We start from the raw sequence: 26,173 nt of genomic DNA, 5'->3' as shown, positions 1-26,173 counted from the left end.
GTGGAGGGGCTCCCGCTCGGAGCTGGGCTGTGGAGGGGGGGGCCGCCTGGCCCCCGGTAACGCTTGTTTTGTGTTTCTCTCTCTCTCTCTCCCCGCCGCTCTCACACCTCCCCCGCACGCCGCAGCTTCCGAGGCCTGCCGGGCCCCTCGCCCCGTTGCCAGCCCTGCTCTGCAGCCCCTTCCTCCGGCCGCAGCTCCCCGCCCGCCGGCCCTGCCCGCGCTTCGTCTCGGCGCCCCGTCGAGCCGTGCCGGGGCCCCGCGGCGGCCTCGCGGCGCTGCTGGCCGACGCCGGGGCCGCCCCCTGCCCGCTGGCCGCCCTGCTGCGGAGCCGTCGGGCACAGCCCCCGGCCCCGCCGCCGCCGCCCCGCCGCCGCTGCCCGGAGCACCGGAGATGCCCGGCGAGCCACGGAGCCGCGCCGCCGCAGCCCCGCGCCGCCCCCGAGCCGCCCGGCGCCGTGAGTACCGCTTCGCCGGGCCGCGTCCGCCCCTTCCTCCTCCTCCTCCTCCTCCTCCCCGCAACGGGGAAGCCGCCGTCCGCCCACGTCCCCCCAGCCGGGCCCGGCGCGGGTGTTTCGGGGCGCTGGGGGAGAGCCAGCCCCGTCCGCCGCCCTGGGGACCGCCAGCCCCGCGAGGCGGCTCCCGCGGCCGCTGCGCTCCGCGCCCCGACGGCAGGGCTGCCTGCCGGCTCGCCGCGGAGCAAGCCGCAGGGAGGGGTACGGGGGGGGGCTTTCTGCCCTCCGCTGAGTCACGGTCACGGTTTCACGGGAAGCCCATGTGGCTCTGCCCGGGGCCCGTCGTCGCACAGCCCGGCCGCCGCCGCGCGTTAAGCCTTGTCCCGCCGACGGGCGCGCTGCGCCCTCCCGACAGACGGCGTTTGGGGTTGCCGCGGGGGTGCGGGGGCAGGACGCTATCGATGGTAGTCCCCCAGACGCGGTGGTGTTGGCAAGGGCCGCTGCCGAGGCAGCCGTGTCCCCCCCACGGAGGTACGCGGGGACCCCGAGGAAACCGCAGCCCCTGTTCGCCCGCCCCTGCGGGATCAGGCACACGCCTTTCCCTGCGCCGTTATTGCGACCGAGTAACACCGCGCTTAGATAAAACAGGAAAACTAGACCGAGAGGTACCCCTGCAGGTGCTGTGCCATGTACGCTTAGAAGATAGGAGGCATGGGGAGGGGGGGGCGCATCCCTGCAGTTACTTAAAATGCAAGCTTGCTCCAATCCAGACTTTTTATAAACACGGTCGGCATTTAAGGCATCTATGAGAACTGAAGCACCGGTACCGAGCCCCGCGGCGGCATCGCCTCCTCGTCAAGCCCTTCCCACCCGCTTCCCCTGAGCGCGCACGCACACACACACGCTCCCACACCGGTTTCCCCGGCGCTTCTCCCCCGGCGCCGCCTGCGCGCCCGGCCGCGCCGGCCCCATGGCTCTCCCCGCGCCCTCCCCGCCCGGCCGCCGCGACGTGGCCGCTGCGGCGGCCGCTCCCGCCGCGAAGCGCCCCTGAGCCGTAGGGGCCCCGAGGCCGGCCCGCGCAGGGGAGCCCCCGCCGCCCCCAGCCCTCCCAGCGCCGCCGCCGCCGCTCCGGCCACGCCGGGCGAGACCCACCCGCGCCCGCACCGTGGAGCGTCCCCCCGGGGCGGGCCGGGGACGCATGCGCGGGGCTGGCGAGCCGCCCTCCCCGGGCGCCGAGCCCGCCGCTAACGGAGGGGAACCGGGCAAGGACTGCCAGCCGGCCCCCGGCGCCGCCGCCGACACCGTAAGTACCGCGCGGCGCCGCCGGGAGGCCGCCGGGCTCCGCGCCCCCGGCAGGCGCCGGATCCCCCCCCGCTGCCGGCGGGACCCGCGCCGGTGAGGGGCAGCGTCCGCCCCCGCCGCGCCCCGGTCCCGTCCCCGCCGCCGCCCGGAGCCGGGGCAAAAGCCCCCCCTCTCGCCCCGCTGTGCCGGGGCGCGCCCCGTCCCGTCGCTCCGCCGGGCAGACCCCGCCGCGGCCCCGCCGGCGGGCCGGCCCCGGGAGCCAGGGCTGGGACCTGCCCCCACCCCGGCGGCGGGGGCGGCCCGGGGGGCAGGACGGCCCCGCACCGGGATGGGCGCCGGCTGCGGCTCCGGGCAGCGCCCTCCCCCCGTCGCGACGGCAGGCCCAGGGCACGTTTGGGCTTGGGGAGCACCGAGAATCACTGCTCTCAGCTTCCTCGCAAAGTTAGAGATGTGAGTAACACCAAACGGGCGGTTCCAGGTAGATGCTGCCAGTGCCATCCTGCCACACGGTGCAGCCGAGGGGCGCAGAAAGACCTTTTCCTGAGATATGCCCTTACTTACCTACTGAAATGTAAGAGAAAGCAGGTAATGAAAATCAGCACAAGTGCAGCAAGTCAAATAAGATTATCCTTGTACATGCCAGTAGGAATTACAGTAATTTAATACTGAGATAATTTGATGCAACCACTCCATTATTTCATTTTTGCTGTTGAAAAAATGTAAGATAAAAATATTTTGTACAACACCACTGGCACAAGATAAATGGTAAGGAGACTCCTTGTACATGTATACTCATTGCATAAAAGCATCAGCATTAGATCCAGCACTCAACAGGGCTATGTACCTCTGTACCAGTTACGCTATTACTATGTTATAGTACCGCAAAGTAATAACCATTAGTTTACTAAATAAAGCACTCAAAAAACTATTAGAATGTCCTATTTGGGGACACATTAAAATTAGCATCTTTCTAAAGTAAGAGCATGTTCCAGCCAACCGAATGTTATATTAGCACTATGTTATAAAATGCTGTAAATAGAGGGAGCAGTTGTTTTCTTTATCCTTGATTTTCCTCTGTGCCTACCTACCCCCATCAGTACTTATTTTGATATCTTTTCTCTGGCTCCTAAATAGTTAATCATGGAAACGTCACCTCTGAGTCTTGCCATGACATTCCTCTTTATCCTTCGGAGAGAACAATATACATTTTTCAGAATGACTAGTGATTTTGGGGGGCTCAGTTTGAGGAATCATGAACAACTTTCAAAGTATGAGGTTTCCGCACCTCTTGGATCCTAGGTCTCATGTTGGCTAGCCAAAAGTGTAGGCAATTACTAATACTCAGTTACTTCTGAAAATTCATCCCATCCTTTTGACATCAAGACAAATTATATCCCAAGGAGGAAGCATGCCGTGGAAGTACTGCAGAGAACTGCTAGCATTCAGATGCAAGAAAATGCATAAAGAGAGTACTCTTATCTAGAGGTTAGTGATTCTTAACTTTCTGTTTACAGGCTTGTTTTGAAGTCTTGACACAGCCACTTGACGCAGAGAAGTCAATAAAGTGTCATTACTGAAATTATGGTATAGGATGCTAAGCCCAATTCTGATCTTACTTCTGCTTTAAATTAGGAATTCCATTGACTTTGGTAATACTTCTCCCGGCTGATGCTGCTTCATTTGACACTGACTAGGCTGGCAGAGCCCAGGGCAGCTACAAAGGTGTCTGCCCTGACAGAGCAGCCAGATTCCAGCGTAGTACAATCTGAAGTGAATCGCGACAGTCAGAATCAATAGGAAACGGTATGTGAATCACTATTTAATGCACAAGATGAGTCATCCCGATTCAAACCAGCGTTCGGACCAGTACAATGTCAGTCAGCTCCTAGTTCAATATGAGTCAGATCTCAGCACCGAGTACAATATGAAACGAGTCACTGACTAATCCAACACCATGTGACTCCAATACCCAGTATGAGTTGTCAAAGCTTCGGTGTGATATGAGTCACTTCATAGTACAGTAAAATGGGCTTTTTGGAGGCCATTCATAATTAAGCACGATGCAACCAAGCACTCAGCAGGAGATGATGGGAGTGAGCAGAGCAATCTGCTATACGCACGCCAATGCCACTGTTTGCATAGTAAAGAGGTTTGTAAAATATTAGGCTGAATGAACTTTTTTTTTAAGCCAGCTGCATAAAAATAACTAGAAGCAAATATTTTCCTCTGATATTAAAGCCAGCCAAAATAGGACTGAAACAACGGTAGCACTTTCTGCATTGGGGAAGCCTGTTTTTTTGTTTTGCTTTTGTTTTGTTTTGTTTTGTTTTTTTTAACCTGCAAAATAGCTGATCAGCTAGTATGAACTGACCAAGATCCACCAAGGTTAACTCCAGCTGCCGCAAAATACAAGGCAAGGGATTCTGACAGTTTGTATTATACAGGGGGTAAGGAGTCGATACTGATTTACCTTAAAGCCATTTTACAATGACCTCGTTTGTAAAGGGACTCAGCATGGAACTAAGTGCTTTCCACACTCACATTTGTGCTCGACTCTCATAGCACCTACACAAATGGTTATACCAGAGCAACAGGTTGCTTTTGTTGGTTTTTCTGTGTAGCAGGTAACAAATTCTCTCTAAAATTCTCAAATCTTTCCCATACTACAGGAGAAATGGTGACAGAATGACCATGCTAATTGCGTTTCAGAGTAATATTTTCAGTGAAATCTTATGTGATGGTGTCCAAAGTAAAGCCATATCTCCTGCACTACTAGCATAAGAGATATAGAATACCCTTCTCAAAAACAAATAAATAATTAACTGGGGCTTCTGTTTTTTGTTGTTATGTTTCTTAGGAAGGAAGTCAGCTTTACTCAGAAAAGTTTTAGCGCAGGGTGTTTTCTACAGATAGCAGGCTGACCTTGCAGCCAACTGTACAGCAGTTGGTGAAATAAAGGCCTTTGGTGAAATAAAACCTAAGTTACAAGTGGCATGATCTAGGTGTTATTACTGTTAACTGTGGGAGTATGATACATTTCCAGACATTCCTTTTAAATGTAAAGCACTGCTTTAATCTGGATAGATGAACCAAGCTCCTCTGAGATGCTACTCCTCTGGAAAAAAAGAAAAAAGAATAGAACAAGTAAAGACACCCAACTTAATTTCTAGACATCTTGGAAGTGTCCCAGAATTGTTATTTAAACTCATAGGAGGATATTACTTTCTCTTGTGATCTTATCTACTGAGCATTTGACAGACCTGAGTTCAATACTGGCATAAGAAGCTTCATTATTCCATGTGGCTGCCAGTATCCTTTCTACTAAAGTCGAACTTGCTTTCTTAAATCCTCAACAACTTAAATCACTCTATTACCACTACAAGATGCCACGTCGCCAACAGCACAAAAAGTCCCAGGAACTGACCCTACTCTAACTCACTAAGAGGAAATCTGATAACTGTGCCTGAAGCATGTGCATATGAGTGGGTGAGTTCATTAACATAACTTATAATTCTTCTCCATTTAAAATAGCACACTGCTTGACGCAGAAAGCCTGTGTGTCAAATTTGTCAATGAAGAGAAATAAGCCCGAGTATCAAGCTTCCTGTTCTTACTTCAGTTGATGGTAAACTGTCATAGGCTTCAGTAAGAGTATGCTGCCTTAAATATTCCTAAACTAATAAAATATGGATTCAGAGATTTACTTTGAGCTTGAGCCCAGTGGCAAGCATCTTGTGACAGTAGTAAAGAATGAGAGAATCTCTTTCTTCCAGCTCACTGATTATCCTTTTAGGAGGAGGAGGGAGAATCTGAAGAGAGGGCAGCAATTTATGTAACCTGACCTAAAGCTCACTGAAATCAATAGGAGTTTTTCATTGTTTTAATGGAGTTTGGATTAGGCCCAGTGCATTTACTGAAAAATGAATGGACTATGATGATCCAAATCTGGGCACTGCAACTGGCTGTCGGCTCTAATTAGAGTGCAGGGATTCACATTCTGTATAGTTACTGCGAGATCTTCACACTGGGGCTATGCAAGTCAGACCCTAGCACAAGTTAGGGCTTGCGCACCTGCTTAATTGTAACATGCACAAGGACAGAACATTATTTTTTTATGTTTTAGTAACAGAATTTTTGTACTCCGATGAGCTGACAAAGTTTCTTTGTGCTGTAACATAAAATAAAAGTATAAAAGGTTTGTCCACGATTTTTTTTCCAAGCATTCTTGGTTTTTAAAAATTTGACCTTCGCAATTTAGATTTTACATATTCCTCCTTTGGGAAGGCTGTTTTCTTGGTAGCTCACCTTTCTACTAAAGGATTTGCAAATATTATAAATGCTACAACTAAGCCAAATATCATCTGAGCTGCTTTTAACCCGGGAAATAATTTCCATCCCTGATCTTTGCACTCCTTTGTGTTCATAAGGTTAAATACAAAAATGCCTCATAATCTGAATGTCAGATAGGCACACCTTAGAGTGGAAAAGGCACGATAAGCATACTTATTCTAGTATCTCAACGTTATTCTTAAGGCATACATTTTAGTTTTTCCATTATTGTCAAAAGTAGCTTTTAAAATGCTTGCTTAAATCCCTGGACTTACTTTTTAAAAAAAATTACTTGTTAGCATTGAGTAATTTAAGTTTGTATCTTTCCTATGAATCCTAGATGTTATCGAGCTGGATAAAAAAGCCAAGAATACATGCCATTATTTTGTTTATTTCTGGTTCATTGCTTTTTACTTGGGTAAAACTTGGGTTTTTTTGTTTTGTTTTTGTTTTGTTTTTTTATAATGGACTAAATTTGTTGTGATCAATAATCAGAGAGGGACCAGAATAGATGGCCTGAGACTAAAATCTTTCTTCTCTTTGCAAAACAAGCCCTCTAGGCAAGATTTTTTTGCATTAGACCCTAATACCAATTTGAAGTCTAAACAAGATCATAAACCCAAGCATGGTGAAATTTCCATCATGAAACTAATGGGAATCTTCCAGTGAGTTCCTGGGCTTATGGTTCCTGTAGGTGACATGCTTTGCATAGCTACGAAACTGTTGGTATAAGTGCTTTCCAGTTCTCCAGATCATGCCAAAGTCATGGTTGTTTTCCTAAATATAGAGCTAGGAGCTATATAGCAGTCCATTTTGGAGACCTCACTGTGGCAAGAACTATGGAACTTAAGTTTTAAGTCTGAAATTCAAGTTTGTCCTGTAGTCATAATTGTGGCACATATGGGAATCAGGGTTTTGACTGCACACTCAGTTTGCTTAGGTCACTTACTCTCTAGGAGGTCCAGAAACTCCCTCTCTAGTCATCTGCACAGATGAAACATAAAACCAACTTGAACTGATGGAACTGACTTAAGACGAGATAAATGATCAAACTCCTAGCCTTCTTCACAAGCAAATATTTGACTAATTCATGTTCTCCAGGTGGAAACTTTGGACAGTTCTGAAGATTCCTCCAGGCAGGTCCTGCTGTGCCTGCTCATACCATGCTCTTAAGTTCTTCAAGCTCAGATCAACTAAACATCAGCAAAAGTTAGAGTATGATGCCTCTTACCACGGCAACTTCACATTAGCAAAATCAGATCCTACTGAATACCAAAAAAGGAAACTATCAGCTGTTAGTTCCACTCTGTCCATAAGAACCAGAAAGACTTATCTATTTTTCCTATTACAGTTACCCACGCAGACACAGGTGTCTTTGATAGCACCATGATTATTTTAGGCAGTCTGAAACGGATATAACTGAACATAGAGATACGTTTCAGGTTATATTCAGCAATTGGCTGAAACAACCCCAGGGTTGGGGGTAGGTAATGCTGGGGTAGAGGTTAAAATATTTTGGTTAAAGGTATCTCCCCTCTTTCAAGCATTAGTCTAAAAGTATTGCTGTATTCCTTACAAAACATGTTTGAAATATGCAGTCCATCTCCAGTTTTTGGAATTTCTCATTCTCCCACATCTTTTCTTCTCAAACCCTTTTTCTAACAAGATACATATCTGTTCTGGATAGCAGAGGACAGAGAAGGCAGACTCCAATTCTCAAGCAAAGAGAGCACTCAACGCAGAGGGGTTTCCTATGTCAATACTGCACAATTTGCTCTCTCACAGCACCTTCTAAGAGGTCTGGAAACCTGAGAAGATGGAAGAGACTCACTGCACAGGGAGTTTGGAGCTCCAGGATGTCCATTTTGGCATGAGGGAGATTAGCACAGGAAGAAAAACAATTTTTGTTTTATTTTTCCCATCAAACCAAATTTTAGGCTACGCTGCTCTCATACAGCACAATGTAAGGGAGCCTAGAGTAATAGGGTATTAAACAAGAACAAGAGACATGGGGCATCAGAGATTTATGTTCTCCAATTCATCTGGATTTCAAAAGTATCCCTATCAGAAACTATGTTGATTAACCTCTCTGTGGGAGGGTCAGAGATATGTTCTCCTCCTGCACCTTCCTCCCTTTCCTTGAACTAGTAACATGGCCTTGCCTGAATATCAAATGGGCAAATTACTTGAACTCAGTGTCAGTAGAATGGGTCTGGATCTTTAACTGCTTAAAGAAATACATCTAAAAATTTAAATATACGTACAGAACTTTGGAAAAGATAATGAAGCCTCTCTTTAAAAGAAAACCATCCATCTTCTAATTTACTTCATAGTCAAAACAGCAAGAGTCTTCTCAAAAAAAAAATACAAAGCTATTAAATCAGAGCAGAAATACAAAACTATAGTTCAGGTGCACACACACATGTTCACCCTGTTCATTCCCTTAGTAACATGGAAAATGTCATGTTCACTTGAGATAAGATATGACTAGAAGCACAGTTACACTCAGAGTAGAAAAAGCATCCAGGAAACAGGAGGAGGTTTTTTTAAAAGAAACATTTACACAAATTTTGAAGAAAGGCATTTCACACAATTCATAACTCCTCTGCTTAGCACCATCTTATATTAAATATGACCCATGATTTAAACTCACTCTTTTCTGCAGCTTAAATACAAATACCAGATCAGATCCCCAGCTGGTATAAACCCCCTCATCTTCACTGGCCTTAGTGAAGTGATATAGTGTTTTTTTAACCAGTTAAAAATTTGACTCATACTAAATGAAATCAGTGTTAATATTTCAAATTTCTCGACCTACTGGAAAGCAGCTCTGCAGAGACAGACCTGGGGGTCCTGATGGACAACAACTTGAGCATGAGGCAGCAATGTGCCCTTGTGGCCAAGGAGGCCAACGGTATCCTAGGTTGCATTAGGAAGAGCGTTGCCAGCAGGTCGAGTCAGGTGATCCTTCCCCTCTCCTCAGCCCTGGGGAGGCCTCACCTGGAGTCCTGTGTCCAGTGCTGGGCTCCCCAGTACAAGAGAGACATGAAGCTCCTGGAGTGAGTCCAGCGAAGGGCTCCTAAGCTGATGAAGGGGCTGGAACATCTCTCCTCTGAGGAAAGGCTGAGAGAGCTGGGTCTGTTCAGCCTGGGGAAGAGAAGCCCAAGGGAGAGCTTATCAAGGTACATAAATATCTGAAGGGAGAGTGCCGAGAGGACTAGGCTCTTCTCACTGGTGCCCAGTGATAGCATGAGAGGCAACAGGCACACAAGCTGAAACACAAGAAGTTCCTTCTGAACACGAAGAAAAACTTCTTTGCTGTGAGGGTGCCTGAGCACTGGAGCAGGTTGCCCAGAGAGCTTGTGGAGTCTGCTTCCTCGGAGGTATTTAAAAGCCACTTGGACACTGTCCTGGGCAATGTGTTGTAGACGTCCCTGCTTGAGCAGGGGGATTGGACTAGCTGATCTCCAGAGGTCCCTTCCAATCTCAACCATTCTGTGATTCAATCGTATGTATCCAAAGATAAAATACAATGAGAACAATTAGAAAGAAAGACGCACTAATTCTTTTACAAGGTGACATTTTGTCTATAAAACACAGCTCTCACTTACATATGACCCAACCCTCAGCATAATAAGGAGAACACATATCAAGTGGTATAGGGGAAATTTGAAGTTCACAGAAAGATGCATCAGAAAGGGACAATGACGTTAGTGGCAATTGTCTTTTCCTTAGTACTACTTCCCTGTACAATCTGCAGAATTCAGTCTCCAAAAAGGTTTCCTAGAGCAGTGCAAAGACTACAAAAAATTGTTTCATGTTGTCTACAATTATGGTGGAAGGAAAAAAAAACATGTTAAATCTTAAGGAGAAAACACATGGCCAAACAGCATTAAGTAATTCCTCATCTTTAAACAAACAAACTCTGACTCTTTCTCTACAGAAAAAGCATTGTTAAAAACACTGGCAGTAGGATCCATTATGGACAGATAAGCATTGGCCTTTCCCCTTTGTTATGGGACAACCAACAGGTTTGAGGCATTCGTAAAACTCACCACGAGGGCCATGTTTTCAAAAACTCTCATATGTCTCATTCAAGCATCACTAAACCAGTGCACCAGCTAATCATGAAAATGGAGAAAAAAAAAAAAAAACCCAAGGGTCTCCAACTACCTCAATTCTGTACTGTTTCCTTTAGGATAGATCTTGAAGTCAAAGCCTCAGGAAACATCTAGGCTTAGCCTAGACTAGCTGCAGCCCTCTGAGAAGAGAGAGGAGAAACCTCGCTTCCCCTTTTTAAGTTGTAGCCTTAAGTAGTTCTTGGTAAGACTTTTAAAACAAAACACAAAAGAGAGAAAACAGATGTTACTCACCTCCCCCTTCTCTTGCTTTCTTGTAGCCCATGGGATCAGAACGGATGGAGATGCGCAAACGGCAGATGTCTACAGCCCAGGAGACCCCAGGCTCTGCACAGACACAAAACAACATGGGAACTCGAGGGTCCAATGCCTGCTGCTTTTGTTGGTGCTGCTGTTGCAGCTGCTCATGGTATAGACTCTTATTCAAGCCTCTCGGGAACAGAAGAAAAGGGGAGGGAGGTGACACTCAGTGTATAGGACAGCATGAGCCAAACACAACTTGTACAATCTGGGACTATACGAGAGCTAGTACTAGATGCAGCATTCTGCTCCAGTTTGCTTTTTTTTTTTTCCCCCCCACTGTTTTGGAGGGGAAAAAAAATACTGCATAAAGCATTTTCCAAAAGGAAACAGAAAAACTAAGGTAGCATTTAAAAAGCAAAGATACTCTAGTTCTTTCCTGAGCCTTCCTCTAGGTTGTGCAACTGCACGCACACATGCATGGAAGTGACCCCCTTGTTAATGAAGCACCAGCTAGCACATTACACTGAATAACAAAGTGGTTAAGAACAACATTTGCTTATCCTATGGGCATTAAGGGTTCTGTAGAGTCCTCTTATGTGCCTCCTTTTAAGAAACCTTACTATCCTCACTCTGCACACTCTTGTAAGTATAGGTTCTAGCCCCCAGACCAAGTAAGTGCCAAGTATTACCATTCTGCTTAGTAGCATTTCATACCTATTTTGCACAGAAACAAAGAATGTCTAATGTGCTCCCATGAAGCATTGGACTTGCAGAAGTTACCTGGAAACAAAGTTGCATACTCACTGCACTGACCACTTGCACTTTAACAAAGTAAGCTACCTAACAGTTACTGTGTGCTAGAAATAGCAGCGTAGGCACTTCAGAAAAGCAGGCAGTATACTATCAAAACAGGCTAGCCTTGCAATTAACTCCCATTTTATAGATGATTTGGCATCTCCAGTGGCTTCAGTAAGGTTATTATGACTGACTTTAAAAAGAGATTTAAAAGATAGGTCATACAGACATTTCAGATTTGATAAAGATACAGTCTCCCATCAAATTCTGTGACTTACATTATCAACAGAGTCAAGCCGAACTGTCTCTTCCAGCCCTTAGGTTTGATTCTGTCTCCTTATGTCTCCTTAAATGCCCACTTTCGCTTCCCTGTGTTAAGTCTTTTTTCACTCAAATGGGAATGGGAGGCAGAGAAAAACGGTGTAAGTAAGGAGGTATTATCATCCCATTTTTCCCTACAAAAACAAGATATGGAACTGCTGAGTAACTCACCAAAGCCCTGTCAGCAAAGCTGGTGTAGAACACGGAATTTCTTTGATCCCAGTGGTGTACCTTAAGTATTAGGCAATGTTCCCAAATCCTAAAAACTAATGAAAAAACACTGAGAAAGGAAGAAGTTAAACATGAACTGGATCAAGGTATCCAAATCCAGGTGATAAGGGTCAGATATAGCATTACTGTAGAAGTATACAATTCCAGTAGCTTCAGAAAGCTTTAGAAACTTCTTTTTTCCCCTCCCACTTCTCTCTCCACTAGAAATGCCACTGGTAAATTAAAACATTAAAAAAGCCAAAACACCACTACTTACCCTTTTCATATAAAATAGACAAAATTCTGGGTCCCAAAATAATATGAATTATCTTATGAGATCCCTGCACATTTCAAAAAAAAATAAGAACACGCAAAGCTTCCTGTAAAGTATTTCTATGCAACTCCAATTAACACAAAAAGGAGCTCTACTGCTAATACACTTTTGACAAATTGATAACATATTATCACAGTGTCATCCTACACAGTACCAAAAGCAGTACTCCTATCTCAGAAATCAAATCTATTTTCACCCCCCAAAAGAACTAAAAATATTGCATATTATGTAAATAAAGTAGTTTAACTTCTGTGTGGTAACGTGCAAAAGCCTGATCACATCACAGTTCTGTTGTACAGTGTTATACAAACATGAATGTCAGGAGAAGGCAGCTTCAAAAGTTTTCTACAAGAGACAGTAGATGCACACGTTTGATTTACTTTAAAAGTATTCAGTGCTTATTCTTCTAAGGCGATGGAATTGTTTGGCTCTAGACCTAGGCTCCCGGCTCAGAAAAATCTTTTGTCTTTTTGTTGTCCAGATTAGTGCTCACGGTCAGAGCATATAACACCTAAGCAGTTGAAGGAACAGGCCCAAACCTAACCAGTCCCATGTAACTGCAGGTATGAGGAAATATCCTGCTATTCTACCTTTTCTTTGGAGACAAAATGAACAGTAACATTATTTGTCAATTTTTTGTTTATTTCATGGTATCTTTTTGTTTCCAGCTGCGTAAGAACTGGTTTGTCTTGGCCTTTTCCTTGAACTGTCACTTCTCGGCTGATTCACCACCTGTCAAATGAACACTTCATGCCCATACAAAACCTATATTAATTAGAAGAAAACATTTGACACTGTGCTCTTGAATAAGACAAGCGATACTCATAGAAGCAGTTTTTACACCACCATTCAGTTGCTTCTCACTACCTTATGCCTTGGAATTATACATTATCGCTACTTCTGTTTCATTACTGTGTAATGGATGCTTTGTTTGTGCAGGAGGACTGGTTTCTCCCCTTGAAGCTCTCTTGAGCATCATCAGGGCTTCCAGAAAAAATGAAAGCAATACCAGAACATTTAACAGTTTTAGATGTAGGGTTGGGACATAACGAAGAGCATGGACTGTGTTAAATGGAATTAGGAGTAGCTGAAAGAATGTGCAAGTCAACTAATAACCACATCTCCAGCACTTTTCGTTTTGTTTTGTTTTTTAATGGCAAGTGGACCTGTTGCCATTAATTAGGGCTGTCAACTCATGGCACCTGCTATTTATGTGAAGTAATATCCTTGGGATTAGAGACTTTAAACACTATGCATTATTTGTTGAAGACAAGGAATTAAGCAGAATGCAATTTACAGGAACTCCCACTACAGGGCATTAAGGAGGAAAATATACTGAGGAAGCAAAGCAAGCAAGGGAAAAGCATTGCTTCATTCCTTAATAAAGGAGTAATGTGTTCTTCTTATCTCACATATCAACTCTGCAAGATCCAAGCGATTTCACTCAAAACTGAAGGTAAAACCTGCCATACTCAAAAGTTCTGTGTCCGTTTGGGGCCAGCACTAATTAATGTGTGAGACTTGCACTGAAATAAAGAAAAATAAAGTCTTAAAAAGCCACAGCAATTCAACCAAAGCACTTATAGCAAGCTGAGTGCTTCTTATAAATGCACTATAAATCTACCATACTGTAGATACACATGGAAACATGCATCATATGGAAACACTTCAAGGCAAGCAAACCTGGCATTGAGAAGAAGGGAAAAAAGAATAACTTAGAATCTATCTTTACAGGCGGGAAACGACTCTATTCCACCTTTTTTTTTTTTTTTTTTTTTTTTTTTTTTAAATAAGAGCAGCCAAGAGCAAATGCTTTGGGGAAGAACATTATAAGCAAAGAAGGAGCAAGCTGATCATTCCCTTGTTATTGGCACTCAGTTTTCAATAATCAGAAGCTTAGATAACCAGTTCTGCCCTTTCTAATGTAAACAGTGAGTATTTTGCAAGGAACTAGGGCTTTATTTTGCAAGGTACTCTGGCTCTGATCCTATAAAGCTTTTAAGCAGGTGCTTAGAGGCAAACATGCACTTCAGTGTTGTGCCTGTTCAGGATCAGAGTTTGGTATCTTGCAGAATGGTGCCTGAGTTAAAAGTATCACCATACAAATTCCAGTGCACTGACAGCTCTGCAGATGACAATCTAGAGCTGCTTATTACACACACACACACACACACACATCATTCCATGAGAGACAGAGAAGGCACATTTATCTATTAAGTCAGAGTACATAAAATTTGCATTTTATCTTTTAAATTGTTGATAAACTTTTTTGTCATTTTACCTGATATTCCCAAGGATGTTTGTTTTCTGTACGCCTCACTATTCAAACAATTCAAAGAAAGTAATTTACACAACAGGGTGTATGAAATTACCCAAATGCCATGATGCTTAAAATTTCTATTTGCATTTCAGAATCACCTGGAAACTGGTGGAGGCTACAGAACAGAGTAGCCTGTTTTAGCTTTAAAATAATTTGATTTTTTTTTTTTTTTTGGAGAACAATTGTTTGCTAGTAGCAAAAAATGCAAAACAAACTGCAATTAAGCTATTTATATTCCCCATTCATAAAGTCTTTCCTCAAAATAGCTCAAGTACTTTGAACAGAAAAAATATGAATAGGAATAAAAATAACAGTCTACATGAGTCATGCAGCTGATTTGCAGAACATCCAGCATTCAGCATCCTCCTAATAGTAGATTTAGAGGGAAGAAATGGTGAAATGAGTCTCATAACCTGGATGCTCAGAGCCTGTGTTTGTTCCTACAGCCAAAACTCAAGCCTCCAGCTTGCTGCTCTTCCAGAACCTGAGAAAACAGCATTGCACACATTCTGTCTCTTTGCTCTTTACCTGTACATTTCTAGGGACTTAGCCTATCTCCCAGGACATTTTGTAAGTCATGGCCCATTCCTCTTCAGAAAGCTGTTGTTATTTCATATGCCTTTTTCCATTTCATGTATTTTCTTATAAGGACTGTACTCCTTTCTTGATCTGTTGGCCCCCCTCACTCTACAAAACTCATGACAAACATATTACTGTGTGTGCATGCATGTGTGTGTAATCCATGACATACTCATTTTTCATATTAAAAAATGCCAGAATCACTGGCAACTAGTATAGGATTGGGTCCAATACACCCCAAAGAGAATACAGTGCTAACATTCTTTAACTGCTTGCTTTCTTTACTGAAAAGGTGCACTCAGATAGGTCACTGGTTTGAATGCATGGTTCAGATTTTGCACAAAAAATGAATTTGCAAAATATGATTGCTATCCAACTTCGTAACAGGAAAGGTTCCCCATCTTTTCAATGCATGGACTCCACTGGCAAAGAGAAAAGCATCTCTCTCCTCTCTTGCCAGCCTCCAGCCACTCTTCTTAAGCCTTAAAAATGTTTACATTCTCCATCCTCCAGAAAGTTCTCTGCAGATTATGGACTAACACTGGAGAGTAAGAGGAGATAACCAGTAAGTGGTAAGGCTGCAAATATTACAAAACAATGAGTTTAAGAGGAAGTAAGGAAAGAAAAATCAATTGGTTTAACAAAAAGCCTTGCTTCAGATGAATTAGATTCCTAAGAATTAAAGCAACAAACTTAACATTAAAGAGAGGTAAGATAATAAATGAAGAAATTGAGTATTATATTTTCCTAGAAGTTATAACAACTTTATTGCTTTATTCCAGCTGGAGGACCTGGTTCTTATAAATTGTGGGTTATCGTTCACTAGGACCTTTTCTTCTTGACAAATTTTAAGCAGCTTTACACATGATATGAATGTATCTGCGTGCATGCACATGCATGTATGAGTTATTTCTCACTGAACTGTGATTATTTATGAACTGGAATACAGTCACCATTCCCTAAAAGGAAACAGGCACATTCTCAAATTAAGCCTTAAAGACAAAGAATCCTCAGTAGCTGAAACTATAAAAGGATTTTTTTTTTTAAACAACTACAGAGTTATCTAAATTAGCATTTGATCAGAGCAGCAGGAGTTGGCACCTACCCTTCCGAGGGACATCAAAAACAATCTCTCAGGGATGACTAGTGATTGCAGCAAGCATTTATTTTTATATTAATGCTACAAAGACCAACAAACTAACACTCATTTCCAGTCAGACATGCTGAAAGTGATATTTAGCAACGATGCATCTGCTTATTTTTTGTTCTAGGCCTTAATTTTTGAATCATATACTAGCATTTTCTCAAGGCTGCGATCAATAACCATACTATGTAGCTATGGCTACACTTGAACATCCACATGTAAAGGTGTTGACCTTGCTTCAAACTCGAGTTCCAGTTGCTAAACACTGGCTTTCTTGTAATACAGTATCATTCTACAGCCAGCACTCATCATGCCCTGTGCATATAAAAAATAACCAGGGTTCATACCCCACAAAGAATCATCTTTCCAAAAAAAAACCCTTGAAGTCTCACTTGCATAAAACCATTGCATCAAGCACACAAAATGCAGCATAATAAGCCTGTATGGAATATGGATTTGGTACCTGATAAAGGGTACTCATGTATACACAAATTAACCCTGTACAGAAAGCCTACTTTATATAACTTTGAACAGTAATCAGCTATGTTAAAGCTCACCAGAGTTACGCAAGTGTCAAACGAGTGTCAAGAGTATAACTGTGGTCATGTGGCTACTCATAGCTTCTGCTCTGTTAACATAATTTTGCAAAACATTAAAAGCAAAACATCTGGCACAGTTCAGCCTCTGCCTTTACAAAGCTAATTAAACTTTTGTTTTTTATCTTGCAGTCTTACTGTTAGAAATCAAGATGAAGAGAGAGCAAGAACAACATCCCATGAACTCCAAACAGAGGGTATTCCAAATTGCGAGGAAAGGTACACTCTTTATTAAGCATTACATTAAACTAAAAAAGAAATAACAACAAAACCAACAAAAATCAAATCACAGTAAATGTTTAAAATAAATTACCTGAAATATGCAAAAAAATATTATTATCCATGTCATTTAAACTGAATTTGCAGCCATGTCTAACTTATAACGAACCAAAGGTCTGATCTATAATCTTTTATTTATATGCAGCATGTAACCACATCACAACTTTCATAAGATGGCAGATCAAAAAAGCATAGTAAACAGTTTTCCTTTTTTCTGAAATAGTTTTTAAATGCATCCTTCTCCCACTCAGCAAGTATTTAACCAAGCCAACTGGCAGTGCTCAGCCGTACACAAAGAATAAATATAAAGGGGAACTGAGATGCTCTCAAGAGTCACACAACTGCGTCTTCAGCATTGCTCAAACAGGTTGGAGCACCTGCAAAACCTCAAAAGACCGGAGAGCACCTTTTATATTTGCCTCCATGCTTCTTTCTGCATATTTTCATTCATTTTTTAACAATGTTTCAATGAGGACTATTATCTGTAGAAAAAAAACCTATTTAGTGGTTGTAGAGGGACTCCTTTGTTGCTACTACTTTGAGCAATAAACTGGATTTCTGCATCAAAGCCCAGGCAATCACCTGTGCCTGAGCTTTTGATAAGCCCACTTTCAAAAAGCATCTTATGTTTCCTAGAGTTTGCGCTTGGGTAGTTCAGGTGAGGAATTAGAGCCACATGAACCTTGTATTTTTGTTCCATCATGACAGCAGATGCCTTCTACCAGGTGAAAACAGCTTGAGTAGCAATCATTCATTTCTCTTGTCCTCTCTTTCTTCCTCAAGCCCTGCTCCTACTCTTGAAGAGGTGAATGCCTGGGCTCAGTCATTTGACAAACTAATGCTTACTCCAGCTGGCAGAAATGCTTTTCGTGAGTTCCTCCGAACAGAATTCAGTGAGGAAAATATGCTTTTCTGGATGGCCTGTGAGGAACTAAAACAAGAATCCAACAAAAGTGTCATTGAAGAAAAAGCAAGACTAATTTATGAAGATTATATTTCTATCCTTTCTCCAAAAGAGGTACATTGCTTTCTCCAGTACATTCTTTGATGCTGCTTTGCACAGCTTAAAACTTAAACAGTTTAACTTAAAACCACAAAAACATCTAAGGATTTTTTTTTCCCCTATGCATTCTACTGTTAATAAAGAGAGATTTAGAAGGGGAAAAAAAAGCAAACTCAACATTGTAGTGATATAGTCAAAACAATTTTCACTTGCTGTTAGAAAACTACTCATATTGCTACCAGGGCACACTAATGTGAAGTCCTTAGGTTTGAGGCACAACAAAGGTACAGATGAAGACTTCATCTTTGCGCAAAAAACTTAAAAATTATTTGCTGGACAAATCAATTTCTTTTCTCTTTGCACTAAGAAGGGGAGGGGATGCTTTACAAGCACAGTAAGCACAGAACGTCTGTTGTTTGCCACAGAGCAGCTGACAAAATATGACATAAATCAAAAAACTGACTCTGAAAATTTTCAAAGCTACCTGTCACTTCACTGTTAGCAAATATGTCACGTTCAAAGACATCTCAGATCAGTTTGAACATTATCCTACAAAGAAGCTAGAATTTTAAACCTTCTAACTTCCTTGCAAAATTCATAAACTTAACTGATTGTGGTGCAAACCGTACTTGTGCAGATAAAAACAACATTAATCTAATCAGTCTATTCCAGTAATGCTAACATCTTTATAAAGACTACTGCCTTGCAAGAGAGAAAGAAAAAAAAAATGCAAAACATTACACACATGGAAGCATTATATGGCTACTTGATGTTTATATTCAATTCACCCTGCTTTTTAACATACAAATTTGATTAATCAACAACTTCCTAGGTTACAGTTTCCTTTTGCGTAATACTACTCACTCTGAATTCAGGCTCTTTGCAACAGCACTAATTCCCAAGGAAACAAAACGTCACAAAAAATTACAAATTCACTCTATTACAGAGCACGAAATTACTCTGCAGAAGAAAATTCTACCAGTCTCACAGGTTTTAGTAATAATAGTATTGCAAGCAGCATTGTTCAAAATAAGGTTTCCTAAGTGAGAGAATTCCTTTATCCATACTCAACAGATCACTACTTCAAAATTTGAATACAGCCAGTTTTAGCCTATGTATATTGAACAGTCTTTACACTCTTGAAGGATGCCAACTGAAACGGTTAACAAAGGCTGCTTTTTTCAAGCCAAAAGAGCTGGAAAAAAGCATGTGTATTTCACACTGCTACCATTTACATGACTTTTTATTTTAATATGCAGGTCAGTCTGGACTCCAGAGTACGAGAAGTTATTAACCGAAACATGCTGGAACCCTCACAACATACCTTCGATGACGCACAGCTTCAAATTTATACCTTAATGCACAGAGACTCCTACCCACGCTTTATGAACTCTGCTATTTATAAGGAGTTGCTTCGGTCCTTATCTGAAAAATCCATTGAAGCATAGGATTCTCTCTCAAATGTATTTATTTTAAAACAAATGGAATGCTGGGCTACATCAATCAACAGGGAATTTAGAATTAACCAGATGATTTACCTGAAAATAACTCAGGCAAGTTTTAATACAGACTGGATGTTTTAAAATCTGCACAAGGCTCTGACACTGTAGTTAGCTACAGTTTCTGATCACAAAAAGTATTGCTTTGCAAACAAGAATGAAAAGGATGAAGAGAAAATGTTATTGTTTAAAAAAAGTATTTTTTACAATGCAGCATGCAACTTGGACACAAATCTCTCATAAAGGGACGTATCTCCAAAGTAAAATTGCCAAATGAGCATGAAAACTAGATGTTATTTTTAAGTGGAGTGCTACAGTTGATACTCAAACCAGTTTCCCCATCCATACAATGAGCAAAATAAAAACTGTTATGCTGTCAATATCTGGATTATACTAGACCAAAGTTTCACATATTGTACAAGTTGTACCTGGCACGGGTACACTCCACTTGTTTTAGAATATGTATTTAACCCATATGCAGTGGGCTAATGAAAATCAGTATGGCAACCTCGAGTTCATGAAAGCTAGTGGTTGAAATAATGCTGCCTGTAAAAAAAAAAAAAAAATCTTTTTCCTGAAAAAGTGTTATTTTACTACCAAGAATCTGCTCAAAACATTTTTAAGTTCATACTGTTGATGTTTTTAAAGTTAAATTATTTACTTAACAGGAAGAAGAGTCTGGGCATTTAAATTCTTAAATAAAGCACAAGAATTCTCATGTATTGTTCTCTTCACTCTGCAGATGTAAAAAAAAATATTTCACTACTTGTTCCTGAGAGACTGGCAGTATCAACCATCTTGTCTTTGCACAATGTTAAGCTCTCCCCAGTTATATGACATGTTTAGTTTACAGACATTCATATATTTCATTAACCAAAGAAAGAAGCTAGAACTATCCTGTGCTGATAAGGCATTATTTCAGACTGTCCAAAAGAAAATCCATGTTCATTTACATTATCCCCAAAGCATTACACTTGATTTTTGACAGATATCTCCCCGTAAGCACTTTTGTGTACATCAAAATTGGTAATCACTGCAAGTTCTAGGAAGAAAACAAGTCAAATCAGCATAATCTATTTGTAGATCTCTTATTATAATAAAACTTTTTTTCAAATTATGAGATTTTTTTTTTACAATCCCACTCAATTAAAATTTGGAGTTTACAGTAAACTTCCATTAAATTCTATTTTCCCTCCCGCACATTCATTTTAATGAACCAAATGACATACGGCGTATTAGTACATGGAAAGAAGGGCGACAGAACAGAATGAAACAAAAAGGAAAAAAAAAAGGAAACAGGAGAGAGTTATACAGCCATAGTTCAGTGACATTACTGTAATCTTTCTACAGCCTACTATTTGCCTAATTCCAACACTATGAAAAGGACAAAATGGGACTTCCTCTCTCTGAAAAAGGGACCTAAGCAGAATTTAAGAAGTCAATTTACTGGCTTCTTCAATGCACAAAGCAGGAGACATGTTTTCTCCTTCTTGCATCAACACTATCAAATAAATAATAATAAGACTTTTCATTATACAGTATCATGGGAGAAGAGCTGACACAAGGCAAGTTAAAAAAAAAAAAGTCATTATGTCATCTTAGAAAAAAAAAGTTAAGAGGAAGCCTTTCCATGCACTACTATTAATGACATGGTCCAGTTAGTGGTTGCCACTGCCTAATATATTATCATCATCCATTTATCACATACCCAATGCACTCTCAATACAATCTCAGTTTACAAGTAGTATTGGATGACAGGCAGCAACTTCAACAAAGATCAAACTGGACATATTGGTAAGGCAGCATTTAGACGGAGCTTACACTCCAACTGACAATGCTACACTTACTGTTTTGATTAGGTTGGGTAAGGCTGTTGTAAAACTGACAAAGTAAGTTTAAGTAGGTCAAATTCAGCTTGTTGGAAAGATTAGACTCATGCATCAAAAAAGTTCAAAGCTGTGTCATTTCATGAAACAGAGGATTTAGTTTCCTTTAAGTTCTCTCTCTTCCTTGCAAAGATACTTCATTAAGAGTTAGATGACAAACTGAACAATCAAACTTTATATCAAACAATATATATTCTATTATTCTCTGAGAAAAAGATAAATTGAAATTAAAGGGGAGAAAAAAAAAACAGGATTGATTTGGGTAGTTCTGTGGTTAATATCAGATTATTAAAGGAAAAGAATAGTTTCTAAGCTTATTTTCTGTGTCCCTCAAATGTTAAATAAAATTGTCTAGGCAATTTTTATTTTATTTCTGTATTACTGCAATGTGATGATCCTTCCTGAAAAATCTTAACAAACTGTCATGCTGTATTTAGGTTTAACCTTACGCTCAAGACCCATGGCAGAATTCTGGTCCCTAGATATCCTGAGAATATCTCTTAACACCCTCCCTCCCCTCAAAACAAAACAAAACAAAACAATACTATTATGTCATTCTGAGGCTGTTTAATGCTGCAGTTAAAGAAAAAACAAACAAAAAAACAACAAAAAACCCACCCACACAGAAGACAGTTTATTAATTGCATTTCATTACTATATATTTGCTAATTATGCACAAATTTATGTCTTCTCAGGCAAATATGAGTTCCACTGAAATGGAAAAGTTATTGTAGGCAAGCTGTTACACCAATAGGAGGACAAAACAATCACTGACACAAGATACTATATCATTAAAGTCCAAAATTATCACAAAAATGAATTTATCATAGCTTGAAAATAAGCATGGCTGGTTTGTCTTGGCATTTATCTAACTGCAGGATATCATTAAGCTGTAAAAATTTTCCAAGTCCACTGGTATTCGTTTTTGAGTGTCTGCACTTTACAATCCAATAACTCCCACAGAACATGCACAGTGTTAAAGACTGCTCTTTTCAAGAGCCTGCTAAACAGTATTAAAATTGTATGGACTCCTTCAGCCAGCATATTGTGCTTTACACTGACCTTTAAATTCCAAATTCATTAGCACAATGCAAATGAAGAAAAAAAATGACTAAATACAGCAGAGCCTTTCAGGCAATATACTCTAAAAGATAAATTAGAATTTGTCACACTGTCTCAGTACAAAATAATTTTAAAACAAGTTTGCTCTAAACAGTATTTGAGACTACAAATATACTGCCATAAAAACTATCATTTCAATGACAACGTTAATGGAAAGGTTTTTTTTATATTAATGTTGTAACTAAATTAATCCGAAACCTTTTCAAATGGTAAAACAATTCAAGCTGATTAATGATCTATTGAAATAGAAGCTAATATACATGGGTATGGAATTCTACTTAAGGAGGTGAAACTCCTCAAATTTAATTATATGGATGAGTACTAATCATCTATTCCAAAGGTCACGCATTTGAAAGCTAATACAACCACTCTGGGGGGAACGAAGACTTCAGATTGAGGAACTTAAGTTCTACCTGAGTTGTTATGGATTTTAAGCTGCCAGTTAAATTCATGTATGTGAACAGAAGTGGAATCCAGAACTCCAAATTAAAAAAAACCAAACAAACGAAAAACAAAAAAGGGCACTTCCCCCATAATGCTTGGAAAGCGCTGCAGGACTTCAAAACGGGATTCATAAAGGCTGAGATCACTGAGCTAATATTTACCCTTCCGCTTAGCTTTAGTCAAATCATTCAGGACAAGATATTTTAAAACCCACACTTCTGGGGAAGGTACCAGAGTTATATATGAAGAAATGCCTTCCAACTAAGAATCCAGAAGCTACAACCATTTTCTGAGCAAAAACCTACAGTCTATCTTACTGAAGAAAAATGACACTTAAAAAAAACTTTTCTTTCCTCAATTTTAAGAAATATGGCTACTTCTTTTTCTGTAATAGTGTTAAAACATTAGCTTAGATTGTAGGGCAACTGTGTTCAAGTCTCTCTTTTGCTAAAGAGGATTCAAATAACCCTAAGGACACTAAAGAAGCTTGCTAAAGCTATTCGTGGATAAGAGATTCGTCACCAATCACCACTAACATGCTGACATATTTCAAAAATTCCAGTGTACTGGGCCAGTCACAGTATGACTGAGTAGGTAAGCCAAGCATCTGGGAAAGTGAGATATGGTTCCAGCCCCAGGTCTAAAAACTTCTATACAGTCTTCATATTTTGTATCCTCTCTGATACGGGAAGACAACTTTGGGCAATTGAGAACTGACGCACCAGTTGAACAAAGGTGCATCCAGAGCTCACTGCTGAGCAGTTTGCACTTTGGATTTGGGTACCGAAATGAAGCATGAATAGAATTTAGACACCTACATTTTTTTTTGGATCTAGTTCTTGGGCTTCATCTTTCACTACATGAAAAAAGCTTCTGTTTTTACCTCAGAGGCAGAAGAGTGAAAGCATGAAGGCTGTTGCCATGGCCACAAGGTAACATTAGGTGAAACAAGTGTCTTATTTGAGCTCCTACTGGATACACATACATCACAGAAAGCACTAACACAGTTCTAGCTCTTGTAATAGGTTCCATATATAACTCAGTAGGTACAGAAAAACAATTACTATATTTTCTCATGAAGAATACTTCTCCTGTGCGTCACAGTTGGACATACAGACTTAAAGAAATGTAACGTGAAGCAGGTAATGTAAACCAAACCTGTCCTGTATATATTTTGAACAGCAAAACAAATTTAGATGTAATGGACACTTGATTTGCAATCGTTTTTAAATACAATTTTTTGGACTTATTCTTTTAAAAATACTTCAAAGCAAAGCACTATCATTGATTCTAAACATCTGCAATTCAATTGCTGCTGTCTTAAACAAATTTTTTTAAAAAATTATGCACCTTTAAATGACTCTTAAGAAGCAACCCTGCCAAGCGGTCCAAATATAAACTGACTCTAAAAGTTAACAGAGGAATTATTCTGAATTAGAGCAGTAATATAAAATACTGTTTTTATATAAAGTACTAAGAAACTTAGAAACACTGAACAATTTTCTGCCTTAATAATGCTTGCAAATGTAACCAAACTAAATTCTTGTTTTAATCATTTTTCCTTTCAAGGGAAAAGTCTGTTTTCCTTTGGCTTCATCTTTCACTACATGAAAAAAGCTTCTGTTTTTACCTCAGAGGCAGAAGAGTGAAAGCTTGCTCTATCAAGTATTTAACAAACACTTTTTGCCTTGTAAAGCTGAAGTATCATCATACTATCTCATGCTTTCACCTGCCTCTATCACATTAAAAAAAAAAAAAAAAATCAACAAAAAATCCTATTTGTCCTTTACAGTCAACAAATTTATTCTCCAGAAACTACATATACTTTATACATTGCCAGGATAGACCTCTTCAGCCCCAGGCTTAGATAAATTAAATGACAATACAAACTTAGGTGTAATGTAAATATTTTATCTCTTCAAAGATGTTGACATGTTTTTCTTTAAAAGTATTTTCCAAATGCTTTCTTAACACGTGCACTGTGAAAAGAACAGGCTCTAACAAATAGCATTTCTATCATCCCACTTGTTCTTCTGGCCTCCATGGTTACGGGTCACCTCAGTTACTCTACATTTTGAAATTCAGTTCAGGAACAAAATTACTGTCATTTATATGAAATAAATTTAATATTAATACCCCAGCCAACTTGTCTTTTGATGAATTCAACTGGCTGTAATTAGGACAGCCTACTACAAAATGCCTTTGCTTCTTTACAAAGTTTAAACAAGCGTCATTGGCAAGCACGTTAAGCAAAACAGAACAATTGAATCAAATTTAACCAACTTTTTAAAGATGTTCCTACAAATAATACCTACTGATAGAACATAACATATATGCTTTAGGGCAATAAAATAAATTGCATTGATTAAAGCTGGTTACATGAACAGGCTTAACCAACTGTTGCAAAAAGAGGTCAACATATCATATCACTAAGAGATTTCCAAACCCCGTGATGAAAATTTTAGTGCTAATTCAGAAATGGTATGTACAATCCAGAGAGATAACCAAATTGTGGTTCGGTTAACAAATGGGTTCAACATGATTAAAATCAAGTTGGATGCCTTTTCTCTTTGCAAAATTAGTAAACACACCAGTAAGAAACACAATCCATTCTTACAATTTTACAAAAGTGGAGAGGTAAAATACATATGGGAGGAGGAGGCATGTTTCGGACTGTTAAAAAAAAAATACAGTACAATATTCACATATTTAGGAAAAAATAAGCCAGTTACCAAACGTTTAATTGGTAAAAGTTTAATGTCAACTTACTTATAAAAATGAAAAAATATTTTAACATTCACCATACAACTGAGCAACCTGGCCCTACTGACTATTAGCTATAGGAAGGCATTTAAGGAAATGATGGTTGTGTCAAAACAAAGGCTAACTTCAGGGATGTATGTGGCTTAACCAAAAAAAAAAAAAAATCCCGAAACAAAAGAACCACCCTCTCATTTGCAGGATGCTAGATGCTTAGCCTAGTTTTTAAAGCTAATTACAAAACCCTCTTTCATACTGGTCCAGACGTCTTGATAATTTCTTCTTTTAACAGAACTGTCAAAAGAAAAGAAATATTTTATGAGATCTTTACACAGCTTATTTCTAAATCTTTGCAAGAAGAAAATGACACCATACTTAGGATGTGGAAATAATTATTTAGAGCATTGGGTTATATC

At 40.6% G+C, this 26,173-nt stretch overlaps 2 protein-coding genes across 3 annotated transcripts in view; one reads left to right on the top strand and one right to left on the bottom strand.

Moving 5' to 3' along the window:
* Positions 1–392: 392 nt before the first annotated feature.
* Positions 393–20,263, top strand: RGS20 (regulator of G protein signaling 20). 2 transcript variants are annotated; one of them, XM_068932708.1, is made up of 5 exons: positions 393–455; positions 10,483–10,631; positions 16,897–16,983; positions 17,827–18,061; positions 19,306–20,263. In XM_068932708.1, exons 2-5 carry the CDS (start codon positions 10,486–10,488, stop codon positions 19,492–19,494), a joined length of 657 nt encoding a protein of 218 aa, XP_068788809.1. In that variant the 5' UTR covers positions 393–455; positions 10,483–10,485; the 3' UTR covers positions 19,495–20,263. The 2 variants fall into 2 exon arrangements, with proteins under 2 accessions (XP_068788809.1, XP_068788808.1); XM_068932707.1 differs by lacking the exon at positions 393–455 and adding an exon at positions 1,675–1,755.
* Positions 20,264–24,892: 4,629 nt separating this feature from the next.
* LOC104143196 (transcription elongation factor A protein 1) overlaps positions 24,893–26,173 on the bottom strand; it is a 47,070-nt gene continuing 45,789 nt past the window's right edge. The window contains exon 17 of the mRNA XM_068932710.1: positions 24,893–26,051. Coding sequence (XP_068788811.1) covers positions 26,043–26,051 — 9 coding nt within the window. The 3' untranslated portion in view covers positions 24,893–26,042. The remainder of the gene's footprint in view (positions 26,052–26,173) is intronic.

This window comes from Struthio camelus, chromosome 2, assembly GCF_040807025.1.
Source record: "Struthio camelus isolate bStrCam1 chromosome 2, bStrCam1.hap1, whole genome shotgun sequence".
Lineage (NCBI taxonomy): Eukaryota > Metazoa > Chordata > Aves > Struthioniformes > Struthionidae > Struthio > Struthio camelus.
Note: the sequence above shows the minus strand (reverse complement) of the source record. Positions and strands in the feature narration are given on the sequence as shown.